Below are 14,169 nucleotides of genomic sequence, written 5' to 3' on the forward strand. Positions count from 1 at the left end.
TTGACTTGTCTTGAAGGATGGTTTCGGTAAACAAGGCCTGGAGGGCAATCTAGGCAGGGGAAATAATTTGAGCCAGGAATCAAACACTGAATTGGTAGGTAATGAATTTGAAGAGGTTGCAGGGTCTCCAATGTCAATTACTTAACTATTTGTTCTCACATGAGGTATCAGCTCATCGACAGTTTATGAGAACAAGAATGGTGTAGAAGCAGAGGGGCATTTGCAAGGTCTCTTGTGAGCCGAGCGATCAGCGTTCTCCCAGCCAGCCACGACCACCTTCAGGGACTACAAATCCCGTCATGCAGAGGGGGCGCGCCCAGAGCCCAGAGGCCTGCCCCGCCCCTGCCCAGGTCCCGCCCCTGCCCAGGTCCCGCCCCTATTCAGGCCCCGCCCCTCCTGCCGCAGCCCCCTACCGCTGGGTCAGCCCCGAAGAGTTGCCCGGTGGCCACGGCAGACGGAAGCCGAGCGAGAGTCTCGGCGGTGGCGGCAGGATGGGAGACTCCAAAGTGAAAGTGGCCGTCCGGATCCGGCCCATGAACCGAAGAGGTGAGAACCGAGCCCGCCCGGGGCCGCCTCAGCAGAGGTGGCAGGTGCCTGGTGCGCCCCTTCGCGGCGGCCGCCCTGTGGGGTCCGGCTGCCCCGCCCCTGGAGTCCGCATCCGGGCTGGAGGGCGGCCCGCGCACCCCGAAACCTTGTCCTCCACGCGCGCCCCGCCTGTACGGGACGCCCCTCCCCTCGTCTGCACCGCGTCCCGGGGCGCCGCGGGCCCCACGTCCCGGTCCGCTGCCCCTTCCGCCGGCGCGTCCGCCCCGCCCCGCGCCCTTTCGCCCTCTCGCCCTCTCGCTTCCCCCTACCCTTCCAGGAGGGCGCCCTAGTCCCTCGCCCCGGGCTCTCTTCCTCCTTTCCCCACCCATTCCCCTGGGCCCTTGCCTCGCGGGTCCCCGCTGTCTCCTTGCCAGCTGTCAGTGCAGCCCCCGCCCCTTCGGTCTCACCCCTCCGGCCAGGCCGGACAGCCAGGCACCCCGAAGCCCCACGTCACCGGCCCAGTCGCCCTAACACTGCCCTTTGGTGGCTCTCGGCAGGAAAAATGGCAAGGAGTGTGGTCTACTCCTCCTGAGAAAGCACTCAAGTGCAAACATTGCTCTTCTTGCTTTTTCACTGTCTATTCCTTTACCCTGGACGGTCATATAGAGCTGGAAATACTTTGAAGTTGGGTAAAAGAGATGTCTCCCTACTCCCACATTTTCTGACTATTGAGAAAGTTTTGTTTTTGCTTGAAGTCATATTGCTCATCTCTCAACAATAGTTTAAAGTGCCAAGATTCTTGTGAAATTGTATCTTTCAGACATTCTCTTCAATCTGCAGGGAGGGTAGAGAAAGCAGATAAACCAAGTACATTTAAATCCTCTTTAGACCGTCAGATGGCGTGGAGAAAACCCCAACTCCAAGGCTGAGGGGAAGGTGGGCTGGGTCTCGGCTTTAATATTTAACTAGCAGTGTGACTGGGCAAGTTACTTTAAATGAGATAATATATTTCAAAAACACTTTCTGTATAAGGTTCTTTTTGGGGGGGGGGCGGGGTGTCACTATTATAATCCCAGGAGATGACTTTTCAAGACTTAACTAATCAGAATCATTCGTATGTTTCAGAGTCGTGTTTTAAGTCAGCGATTGTCAACCCGTGTGCAACAAGAATTTTTAAAACATGCAATACCTGACTGTTTAGTCAGGGGCACTGACCTATTTTCCCTTATTTTGTCAAATAAAGAAATGACAACAGCCAACACAATAGCCGTCTGGTGTGAATGGATCAAAATTTAGTTTTTGAGGGAAGTCCTATCATTCTTTTTGTCATATAAGCAAAAAATAATATATTTTTTGGTGTGCCACAGAATTCTAGTAATTAGTTTATGTGTGCCATGCGCTGAAAAAGGTTGAAAATCGCTGTTCTAAATCGTTCTTGCCACTTCTTTGCTCATAAGTGTTGTTTAAGTCTATGTAAGAATCATGAGTTGTTTTTCAGTTTTCCTTTTTCTTTGCTATCTTTTGTGCATAGTGAGATATTACATATAGCTCAGTCAGTTAATCTATACTTTGTTTGGTTTGTCCTTCTCTTGGGACTTGGTTTATCTCTTCTCTGGGAGTTACACCTTCTATTGGAGTTGGTGATTCCTTCTGTTCCTGCTAGGTCAGCTTAAGATTGTCATGTGACAAAGAAGAATTTTTCCCTAATAACTCAAACTAGTTTAGTCTTGACCTCATTAGTTCCATGCTCTGAGAAAATGAAAGAACTTAGAGGAACTCTGAAAGTTTTCAAAAGTTCTGTTCCTTGTTCAGGCATCTTTATTTAAATTCACCTTAAATTTATTACCATCACAATGATTAGGAAAAACTTAAAAAACAAAAACCAAGCCACATAAAACACAACTGATCTGGGATTTGATTCTGAAAGGATGACTTTAGCACATTCTTAAAATTTCTTTTTCATGAAAAACTTGGAAATGTCAGTGCTAAAAAGAGGCAGTTAACCAACCACCACAAAAGACCTATCTCAGGTAGAATCCCACCTCTTCCCCCCCTGCCTCCCCCTCCCCCCCCCCCGTTTTAGTTTTTGAGGGAAGTACTATCTTTTTTACTTATAAATTGTCATTAGTTAGATTGTAATAATTATCAATATCTGAGTTTTGATGGAATAATCATTTTAGTTATGGAATGGATGTTAGCTTTTCCTTTGGCTGAACACATTTTTAAATTAAGGTTTAAATATGGGTCCATTATCATGTAAATAGAAGTGCATTATTTGTGATAAACTGCCTCATTCATTCAGTGCCTTCACTTACGTGGTCTTATATTTCCTGAAAGCACATGGACTTCTTTTTTCAGTGATTACCACAGATAATTAAAATTGATTCTATTTCTATTTTGTCACTAAGTAGTTCACATAAATCTAGAGGTTTTTATGGAATGCAATGTAGGGAAATTTTAAAGTCAGTGATATTTAAACTTCTATCTAGAGTTTGTTTGAAAAGGCTAAAACAAAACCATATTCCTTTCCAGTAATTTTGAAATGAATCATATTGCTTTGACCAATTATTACTTTTGGGAAAATTAATGTATTAAGTAATAGTATATAATTATGACAAATAGTAAACTTTTAGTCATAATTGTTTCTCTCAATATATTAGTGTAGGATCAACCTCAGAAATGACTTCACAAATAAGAATAAGATGAGAATGGGTTGGTTACTGGGATGTTGTAGTTTTACTGTACAGATTTTGATATTTGGAATCACATTAGCTACTGTTTGAGGAAAACCTGAAATTTGCAAGAAGCTCTAGTGTACTATTAAGTTCTTCACGTGATTCAGTATCTGTGCTTAGGTGTTGAGGTAGTTTGTTGGCTTATTACTTCACATTTATCATGTGGAATAAGAGTGTTTCAGTCATTTTTGCTAAATTAAATAGCAAGAGCCAAAACCGGTTTGGCTCAGTGGATAGAGCGTCAGCCTGTGGACTGAGGGGTCCCGGGTTCGATTCCGGTCAAGGGCACGTAACTTGGTTGCGGGCACATCCCCAGTAGGAGGTGTGCAGGAGGCAGCTGATCGATGTTTCTCTCTCATCGATGTTTCTAACTCTCTATCCCTCTCTCTTCCTCTCTGTAAAAAATCAATAAAATATATTTAAAAAAAATAAATTAAATAGCAAGAGTTATAATAGTTAATGAATATGCTTTTTAAAAAATCTTTATTGTTGAAAGTATTACATGTCTCTTTTTTTTTTCTCCCATTGACCCCTTATAGCCCGCCCGCATCCCCTTAATGAATATGCTTTTGTCTGGAATATCGTTCTTGTTACACATTTAACGTTATACTAACAAAACAAACAAAACATAAAAAGGAAAGTCTCTGACATCCTTCCATCTTGACAGCTCACACTCTCGTGTTTTCTTATTTCCATTCCACTTCGTGTTCACATGCATATGTAATTTTACAGTTTTAATTTTACTTTTATTCATTTGAAATATGAACCTAAGCCAAAGAAAAAGGTTAGACTTGTTTTGTCATGAGCTCTTAAAGTTAGTTCTATTTGCAAATATTGTTTGTTTTTTATGTTATCTTTTAGACTCGTACAACTCACCAGGTAACTCTGGTTGTGTTCTTCTATATACTGTAAAGAACACCCATTCATACATTATTAATCAATCTAATTATTAAATGAACTGAAAGTTTTACAAGCATAATTGATGGTACTAGCTAGATCAGTGACACTCTCCTGTTCAGGAATTTGATCTTTTATAACTTTAGGTGGTTTAAAAGAAATTTGATGCTTATTGAGTTCCTGCTACGTAGCTTATATTATACTGTATATTATGGGATCTTATTACCTTTCCTCAAAGGGCTGCCCATATATAAATATGTATAAGATCAACTACCAAAATTTAATAAATCTATATAAAAAGTATTTGGAAAATACCTTTGCTGTCTACCTAGCCTAAGGTGGTGAAATCAGAAATTACACTAGAAATTTAGCTAGGGAGAAAAACAGTGAAATGGGTTATATTGCAGGTGTTAGCAAGTATGGACAATATATATTTATTTCATCAGGCATTTCTCAAGGGTTTACTTCACATTTTATAGTACTCAATACAGTGAAAAACATAAAGAAGAATGTGATATCTAGTAGAGGTTAATGCATAAGTAAATTACTCTCTAGTATACGTGGAAAGACTATTATAAAGCTACTAGAGGCCTGGTGCATGAAATTCATGCATGGGGGGGGGCGTCCCTCAGCCCGGCCTGCACCCTCTCCAATCCGGCACCCCTCAGGGGATGTCTGACCGCTGGTTTAGGCCCAAACTGGCAGTCAGACATCCCTCTCACAATCTGGCTCCTAACTACTCACCTGCCTGCCTGCCTGATCGCCCCTAACCACTCTGCCTGCCTGCCTGATTGCCCCTAACCCCTCTGCCTGCCTGCCTGATTGCCCCTAACCCCTCTGCCTGCCTACCTGATTGCCCCTAACCACCTCTGCCTGCCTGCCTGATTGCCCCTAACCCCTCTGCCTGCCGACCTGATCGCCCCTAACTGCCTCTGCCTGCCTGCCTAATCGCCCCAAATCACCTCTGCCTGCCTGCCTGATCGCCCCTAACCCCTCTGCCTGCTGGCCTGATCACCCCTAACTGCCTCTGCCTGCCTGCCTAATCACCCCTAACCATCTCTGCATGCCTGCCTGATTGCCCCTAACCCCTCTGCCTGCCAGCCTGATCCCCCCTAACACTCTCCCCTGCTGGCCATGATCACCCCTAACTGCCCTCCCCTGCCAGCCTGATCACCCTTAACCCCTCTGCCTGCTGGCCTGATTGCCCCTAACCACCTCTGCCTCAGCCCCCGTCACCATGGCTTTGTCTGGAAGGAGGACCGGAAGACCGGAAGATGTCCGGTCGACCCGGTCTAATTAGCATATTACCCTTTTATTAGTACTTTATTTATTTATTTATTTATTTATTTATTTATTTTTATAAATCTTTATTCAGATTATTACAATTGTTTCTCCTTTTCCCCCCCATAGCTCCCCTCCAACTGGTTCCCACCCCACCTTCTGCCCTTACCTCCCCGCACTGTCCTCATCCATAGGTGTATGATTTTTGTCCAGTCTCTTCCTGAACCCCCCATACCCCTTTCCCCCTGAGAATTATCAGTCCACTCCCTTTCTATGCCCCTGATTCTATTATATTCACCAGATTATTCTGTTCCTCAGGTTTTTAATTCACTTGATTTTTATGTTCACTTGTTGATAGATATGTATTTGTTGTTCATAATTTTTATCTTTACTTTTTTCTTCTTCCTCTTCTTTAAGAATACCTTTCAGCATTTCATATAATACTGGTTTGGTGGTGATGAACTCCTTTAGCTTTTTCTTATCTGTGAAGCTCTTTATCTGCCCTTCAATTCTGAATGATAACTTTGCTGGGTAGAGTAATCTTGGTTGTAGGTTCTTGCTATTCATCACATTGAAAATTTCTTGCCACTCCCATCTGGCCTGCATAGTTTCTGTTGAGAAATCAGCTGACAATCGTATGGGTGCTCCCTTGTAGGTAATTAACTGTTTTTCTCTTGTTGCTTTTAATATTCTCTTTGTCTTTTGCTCTTGGCATTTTAATTATGATGTGTCTTGGTGTGGTCCTCTTTGGATTCCTTTTGTTTGGGGTTCTGTGCGCTTCCTGGACTTGTAAGTCTATTTCTTTCACCAGGTGGGGGAAGTTTTCGGTCATTATTTCTTCAAATAGGTTTTCAGTATCTTGCTCTCTCTCTTCTACTGGCACCCCCATAATTCTGATGTTGGTACGCTTGAAGTTGTCCCAGAGTCTTCTTACGCTATCTTCAACTTTTTGGATTTTTTTTTTTCTTTTTGCTTTTTCGGTTGAGTGTTTTTTGCTTCTTTGTATTTCAATTCTTTGACTTGATTCTTGTGTTCCTCTTCTGTTTTTAGGTCTCTGAATAATATTTTTTATTTCAGTCAGTGTATGTTTAATTTCTAGTTGGTCCTTTTTCATATCTTCGAGGGTCTCGTTATATTTATCGGCCTTTTCTAGGATATTCTTGAAAAGCCTTATAACTGTGGTTTTGAATTCTATATCCAGTCGTTTGTTTTCCTCCATTTCTTTCGTTTGTGATCTGTTTCTTTGACGTTGCATTTTCACTGCTTCCCTGAGTTGGTAGGGTAGATTTGTGTGCTAGGTTTCCTATATGGCCCAGTGGGTCGGCCTCCCCAGTTAACCTGAGGTGGACACTCTTGGTGCACCCCTTTGTGGACTGTGTGTACATCCTTGTTGTAATTAAGTCTTGATTGTTGTTGGTATCACTGGGCGGAATTGACCTCCAGGCCAGTTGGTTGTAAGGATCAGCTGTGTCTACGCTGGGAGAAGTTCAGTGCTGGAGACAGCCTTATAGGATTAGACTTGCCAAATTGCAAAAGCCTCTGTGCTCAGCTTGGATGGGGTGGAGTCTCAGGGTGGAGCAGACAGTCTTGGCTTCCCCTCAGCCTTGACCTTGCGCGCACGCGTGCGCCTTCAGACCTCTGCCTTCCCTGGCTCCCGAGTCTCCGCCCGAGAGTCCAGACTCCCACCACAAGAGCGTTGGTCCCTAGGGGCTCGCCCGGAGCTGGGGTTCAGTGCAGTCAGAACTGGGGTTCAGTGCGGTCAGGGGCTTCCTTCCCCCTTCCGCCAGAGAAAGTCAGCCAGGCTCTCGGCCGCCCTTCCTCTCTGCGCGCACAAAGACCCTTTGTCGTACCTTCAATTCTCTGTGAGCTTTTCTCTTTCCTTCTAGTTGTAGAATTTCCACTCAGCCAGCTTTCCTGTGGTTCTGGATGGTGTCTGTTCTGTCTTTCAGTTGTAGTTTTGAAATTGTTGTGTGAGGCAGCAGTTTAGGTGCTTACCTATGCCGCCATCTTGGTTTCTCCCCTTTTATTAGTATAGATTAAAAACGATGAAAATTAAAACCATTTATAAGGAAGACTGTTTTCTATGTTAGAAGTAAAAGCAGAATATAATATGGTATGTGTAAATGTTTCAATCTATTATGGTAATCTACTATTATGATCATCCTATATAATAAAGAGCTAATATGCAAATGGTCATCACGCCCTCATGCCCTTGCACCGGAACTGCTCAGACACTCAACACTGGGGAGAGAGGAATGGGGACCAGCCAGGCTGTGGTCCGGGAGAGGGACAAGCCGCCCGCCCCACAGTCCCGGGTTCCAGCAGCTGCACCTGTGCCTGCAGCCCGGGAGAGGGACAAGCCGCATGCCCTGTGGTCTCAGGTGCCAATAGCTGTGCCTGCACCTGTGGTCCAGGAGAGGGACAAGCTGCTCGCCCCGTGGTCCTGGGCGCCAGCGGCTGGGGCTGCAGCCCAGGAGAGGGACAAGCTGCCCGCCCTGCGGTCCTGGGCGCCTGTGGCTGTGGCCAGCCCAGGCGAAGCCAGCCTGGGTCCTGGGTGCCTGCGGCCAGCCAGAGGGAGGGAAGCCCAGATCACGGGTGCCTGCGACTGGCCAGAGGAGGGAATCCTGGGTCCCGGGTGCGGGGTGAGGCAGAGTCAGTTAGGGGCGATCAGGCCAGCAGGGGAGCAGTTAGGAGTGATCAGGCTGGTAGGGGAACAGTTAGGGGCAATCAGACAGGCAGGCAGAGGTGGTTAGGGGCGATCAGGAGGCAGGCAGAGGAGTTAGGGGCGATCAGGCAGGCGGGCGGTTAGGAGCCAGTGGCCCCGGATTGCGAGAGGCAGTCGGACATCCCCCGAGGGGTCCTGGATTGGAGAGGGTGCAGGCCAGGCTGAGGGAACTCCCCCCCCCATGCACGAATTTCATGTACCGGGCCTCTAGTTATTATATAAAATGTAAACAGGAATGGGCAAGGGCTAGAAAGAAATGTGAAAAAAAAATGAGATTGCTTATTCTCTTTGGGAGAATTTTATTTCCTAAAAACTTGCTCTTAGTGTTGTCTAGTATCGAAGTGTGCTTTATGGTTCATGCTTACGCGGAAATGACTGTCTTGTGAAAAGATAAGATTAAAAGGTAAACACCTATAGCAGATTGCTAGGTAACTAAGTGCCAGGTGAGTGATAGGGAAATAAAGGAATTTAGATGAGTGAAAGATCTTTGGAAGCTGGATGGTTAGGGAAGGCTTCTCTGGGGAGGGGGAACTTAGGCTGGACTTGGAGGAGGGAGCACATGATTGGAATGGTTGCAAGATAGGAGGGAGGGGAAAGCATTGGTTTTTGAGGAGGAAGTATGGCCTGAGAGCAAAGGGACAGAAACAGGAATGAGCTAGGCAAGTTTAGGCAGCAGAGACAAGCTTAGTCTGCCAGGAAGGAGAGTACTGTGAGGTTGATTAGAGAAGGATGAGATTAGAAAGGCAGGGTGAAATTACAGGGAGCTCTGACACTAGGTAGGCCCAGAAGTCTGGGTTTAGGGTGGCTGGTTCATGTGCTCTAATTTAGCTTTTTAGAACTTCGTGTGGGTCTCAGACACAAGCATGAAGGAGAAAGATTGCCAGATCTCAGGGCAAGATTGCAAGCTTGGGTAGATGACTGATTCAGGATATAGCTGGGCAACATTTAAGTGCGCATGATGAAAATGAAGCATGTGAATGGGAAAAGTAAGGAGGCCGGTCAAAACCAAGCAAGCAGTCATGAATCAGAGAAAAACTGAGGTTGCACTCATATCTTGGCTATTGTAAATAATGCTGCAATGAACATAGGGGCACGTATATCTTTTTGAATTAGTGTTTTGGATTTCTTTGGATAAATACCCAGAATAGGAATTGCTGGGTTGTAAGTTAGCTCTATTTTTATTTTTTTAAAAATATATTTTTATTAATTTCGGAGAGGAAGGTAGAGGGAGAGAGAGAGAGAGAGAGAATCATTGATCAGCTGCCTCCTGCATGGCCCCGACTGGGGATCGAGCCCGCAACCCGGGCATGTGCCCTTGACTGGAAATGAACCCAGGACCCTTCAGTCCGCATGCCAACGCTTTATCCACTGAGCCAAACCAGCTAGGGCTATTTTTAATTTTTTTGAGGAACTCCATACTGTTTTTCAAGGTGGCTGCAGCAGTTTACAATCCCACCAACAGTGCACGAGGGTTCCCTTTTCAAATAAGTCAGAGAACGACAAATACCACATGATTTCACTTACAAAATAAACCAACAAACTCGAGAGAAACAAACATAGATACAGAGAACAAAATGATGGTTGCCAGATGGGAGGGAGTTTAGGGGAATGGGTGAAAAAGGTGAAGGGATTAAGAAGTACAAATTGGCATTTACAAAAATAGTTACAGGGATACAAAGTACAGCACAGGGAATATAGTCAATAATCTATCTATATATTTATAAAAGCCCAGTGACCGGAATGGTGGAACAACCGGTGGCTATGACACACAGATCTGGGCCCGATCAGCCCCCCTGGCCAGCCCAACCCCCAGTCGGCTCCCAACACCCTGACCAGGGGCGGGACAAGCCTGGCCAACCGCCCATGGCTCCTCCCTGCTGCCAGCCCAGCCCAATGGGCTCCCATTGGGGTGGGCCAGCTGGACCCCACCAGTGCATGAATGTGTGCACCGGGCCTCTAGTATTATAATAACTATGTATGGTGTCAGGTTGGGTACTAGACTTATTGGGGTGAACACTTTGTAAATTATATAGATGTCTAATAACTATGTTGTATACATGAAACTAATATATGTCAACTGTAATTGGGGAAAATTTTTTAAAAAGACAAGGTAAGACTGAAGAAATAGGAGGACGCTTAGAAGGCCCTGGCAGTCAGTTAAGAAACAGTTAATCCTTAGGAAATGAAGGGGCAGGGTACAAGGGGAGAATCTGTTTGAAACAGGAAGGTGTTTTGACCTTGTGGCCAATGGTGGTTCTTTGGTTTTTTCAGAGAGAACTGATGTTGGAGTTAAAGATGACTGGATGGAAATTTCTGACATGTTTTGTAAAACAGAAGATACTTGTTTCATAGCAGCTGCTTGATATGCTAATGGAAATGAGACACACACATCTATTACACCATTCTTTTGTTTCTTCTGTCAACTCAGTGACTGAAATAGGAATTTATACACATAGGACCAGAGGCTTTTGGAGCAGAAAGTATAATTTTTATAAAATAATATAAAAAGGTGTTTGAATTGGTATTTACTTTTATCCCCTAACCTCCATAAAACAATGGCTAATGTATAACTTTTCTAATTCTTAAGTTCTGAAGATGGAAGAAACCACTGACAAAACTATTCGTTAAGCAGATGAATTGAGATGTTTATTGAACAGAAATGAATTTATGTTTTTAAATAAATCTTTACTGTTCTGCCGAAACCGGTTTGGCTCAGTGGATAGAGCGTCGGCCTGTGGACTGAAGGGTCCCAGGTTCGATTCCGGTCAAGGGCATGTACCTTGGTTGCGGGCACATCCCCAGTGGGAGGTGTGCAGGAGGCAGCTGATCGATGTTTCTAACTCTATCCCTCTCCCTTCCTCTCTGTAAAAAATCAATAAAATATATTTAAAAAAAATAAATCTTTACTGTTCAGATTATTACAATTGTTCCTCTTTTGCCCCCCATAGCACCCCCCTCCACCCGGTTCCCGCCCCACCCTCTGCCCTTAACTCCCCACCCCATTGTCCTCATCCATAGGTGTATGATTTTTGTCCAGTCTCTTCCCACACCCCCCACACCCCTTTCCCCCTGAGAATTGTCAGTCCACTCCCTTTCTATGTCCCTGATTCTATTATATTCACCAGTTTATTCTGTTCATCAGATTTTTAATTCACTTGTTCATAGATATGTATATGTTGTTTGTAATGTTTATCTTTACCTTTTTCTTCTTCCTCTTCTTAAAGAATACCTTTCAGCATTTCATATAATACTGGTTTGGTGGTGATGAACTCCTTTAGCTTTTTCTTATCTGTGAAGCTCTTTATCTGCCCTTCAATTCTGAATGATAGCTTTGCTGGGTAGAGTAATCTTGGTTGTAGGTTCTTGCTATTCATCACTTTGAATATTTCTTGCCACTCCCATCTGGCCTGCATAGTTTCTGTTGAGAAATCAGCTGACAGTCGTATGGGTGCTCCCTTGTAGGTAATTAACTGTTTTTCTCTTGCTGCTTTTAATATTCTCTTTTGTCTTTTGCTCTTGGCATTTTAATTATGATGTGTCTTGGTGTGGTCCTCTTTGGATTCCTTTTGTTTGGGGTTCTGTGCGCTTCCTGGACTTATAAATCTATTTCTTTCACCAGGTGGGGGAAGTTTTCGGTCATTATTTCTTCAAATAGGTTTTCAGTATCTTGCTCTCTCTCTTCTTCTGGCACCATAATTCAGATGTTGGTACGCTTGAAGTTGTCCCAGAGGCTCCTTACACTATCTTCAAATTTTTGGATTCTTTTTTGCTTTTTGCTTTTTCGGTTGAGTGTTTTTTGCTTCTTTGTATTTCAACTCTTTGACTTGATTCTTGCGGTCCTCTAGTCTGCTGTTAGGTCTCTGTATAATATTTTTTATTTCAGTCAGTGTATGTTTAATTTCTAGTTGGTCCTTTTTCATATCCTCGAGGGTCTCGCTAAATTTATCGGCCTTTTCTAGGAAATTCTTGAAAAACCTTATAATCGTGGTTTTGAACTCTATATCTAGTCGTTTGTTTTCCTCCATTTCTTTCATTTGTGATCTGTTTCTTTGTCTCCGCATTTTTGTTGCTTCCCTGAGTTGGTAGGGTAGCTTTGTGTGCTAGGTGTCCTATAGGGCCCAGTGGCTCAGCCTCCCCATTTACCTGAGGTGGACACTCTTGGTGCATGCCTTTGTGGGCTGTGTGCACAGCCTTGTTGTAGTTAAGTCTTGATTGTTGTTGGTATCACTGGGAGGAATCAAACTCCAGGCCAATTGGCTGTGAGGTTAAGCTGTGTCTACGCTGGGAGAACTTCTGTGCTGGAGACACCCTTATGAGACAAGACTTGCTTCAGTGGGGCTTTGGTGCTCACTGAGTCTGTCCCCTGAGTGTGTCCCTTATGGATCTGAGGTGTTGGAATCTGGATGGTCCCACTCTGACCCCTGGGTACACTGGCTTTTGCATCTCCAAGGAGGTGCTAATTTAACCTCTGCCTGAGGCCACCCAGCAGGAGCTACAGAGAGATCTGCAGATTCCTCTTCTTTGTTTGGGTTTTGGAGGTGCCCAAATGAGGCCCAGCTGTGAAGCAATGCAAGCTGCTGCGGGGCCTTGGGCCTTCTTTTGGATGTTCTGGGTCTCACTGACTCAGCTGCAGTTTGCTAGGTAAGTTTAGATTTTTCAAAGGACCAGGCCATTCATATGCAAAAGCCTCTGCGCTTAGCTTGGATGGGGCGGAGTCTCAGGGTGGAGCAAACAGCAATGGCTTCCCATAAGCCCTGCCCTAAGAGGCCCCTGGGTCTCAGTGTCCCTTGGTAGTTGCTGCAAGCACCTCTGAGAGAAAGCCGCCCTCAAGTTTCACCCGCTGCCAGACAGTCCAGTTTCTCCCCGTATGAGTCTGGGTTCCCAGAGTCTCGCCTGGAACTGGAATTCAGAGCAGTCGGGAGCTCTTGTCTCCCTCCCAATTAAGAAAGCCAGCTGCGTTCTCAGTTGCCAACCCTCTCCACGTGTGCACCTCCGTACCTCTGTCTTCCGCAGCTCCTCTGAGTCTCAGTGTGCTTTTCTCTTTCCTTCTAGTTGTAGAATTTCCACTCAGCCAGCCTTCCTGTGGTTCTGGATGATGTCTGTTTTGTCTTTTAGTTGTAGTTTTGAAATTGTTGTGCGAGGCAGCAGTTTAGGTGTTCACCTATGCCACCATCTTGGTTTCTCCTCCTGAGCAGAAATGAATTTAATATTGATCTTTATGTTTGCTGATCAATTCTCCTTGTGTTTAGCAGAGCATGTTCTTTAAAAAACTTGGCAAAGGCCATCAGTGTACTCTATGGGGAAGTGTGTGAAGGTAACTGGTCTATGAGATACAAATCTATGACTTAATTGGTACTGGGCTTTAATTCTCAGAAGCTGTAGATATCGTTAAAAGACGGTATTGAGCCTGGCCAGGGTGGCTCAGTGGTTGAGTGTCGACCTATTTAACAGAATCTCTGAGAGGTTAACTACTTGGAATTACTAAACCATTATTTTGGAGATTGAATTTCACCTGCTTTGCCATTAAAGCCTGTACTTTTACTATTATATTGACACTAGAGGTCCTGTGCACGAAATTCATGCACTGGTAGGGTCCCTAGCGGCTGCTGGCTGCTGGCTGCCGGCCGGGTATTCCCTCCCTTCTCCCAGCCGCCTGCCACTGCCGCCGCCATCGCTGCTGCTGGCCAGGTACTCCCTCTCTTCTCCTGGCCGCCTGCCACTGCCGCTGCCATCACTGCTGCCAGCCGGCTACTCCCTCCCTCCCTGGCCAGCCCCGCCCCCTGGTTGAACTCCCGAACAGCTCTTGGTCGAGGGGATAATTTGCATACTACACTCTTATTATATAGGATGGTGATCTTTAAGGGTACCTTGCGTCCCTGAGTTTATATAATTTTTTAAGATGTGCAGTATACACAAGAAGCATAAGTCATGATCTTTGACCAGAGAAACTCACTGTTTTGTTGGTAATAAGAGATTCACAGTTGAGTCAATTATAAGAATACATGT

The 14,169-nt window shown here is 45.0% G+C and overlaps 1 protein-coding gene across 2 annotated transcripts in view; it reads left to right on the top strand.

Moving 5' to 3' along the window:
- The first annotated feature begins 410 nt into the window (after nt 1-410).
- Nucleotides 411-14,169, top strand: part of KIF13B (kinesin family member 13B) — a 265,652-nt gene continuing 251,893 nt past the window's right edge. Inside the window, exon 1 of one of the 2 annotated variants that reach the window (XM_080674636.1) lies at nt 411-546. In XM_080674636.1, the coding sequence (XP_080530762.1) occupies nt 492-546 (55 nt within the window). In that variant the 5' untranslated portion in view covers nt 411-491. The remainder of the gene's footprint in view (nt 547-14,169) is intronic. The other variant, XM_080674635.1, reaches the window with a different exon arrangement.

Source organism: Plecotus auritus, assembly GCF_963455305.1.
Source record: "Plecotus auritus genome assembly, chromosome: 6".
Classification (NCBI taxonomy): Eukaryota; Metazoa; Chordata; class Mammalia; order Chiroptera; family Vespertilionidae; genus Plecotus; species Plecotus auritus.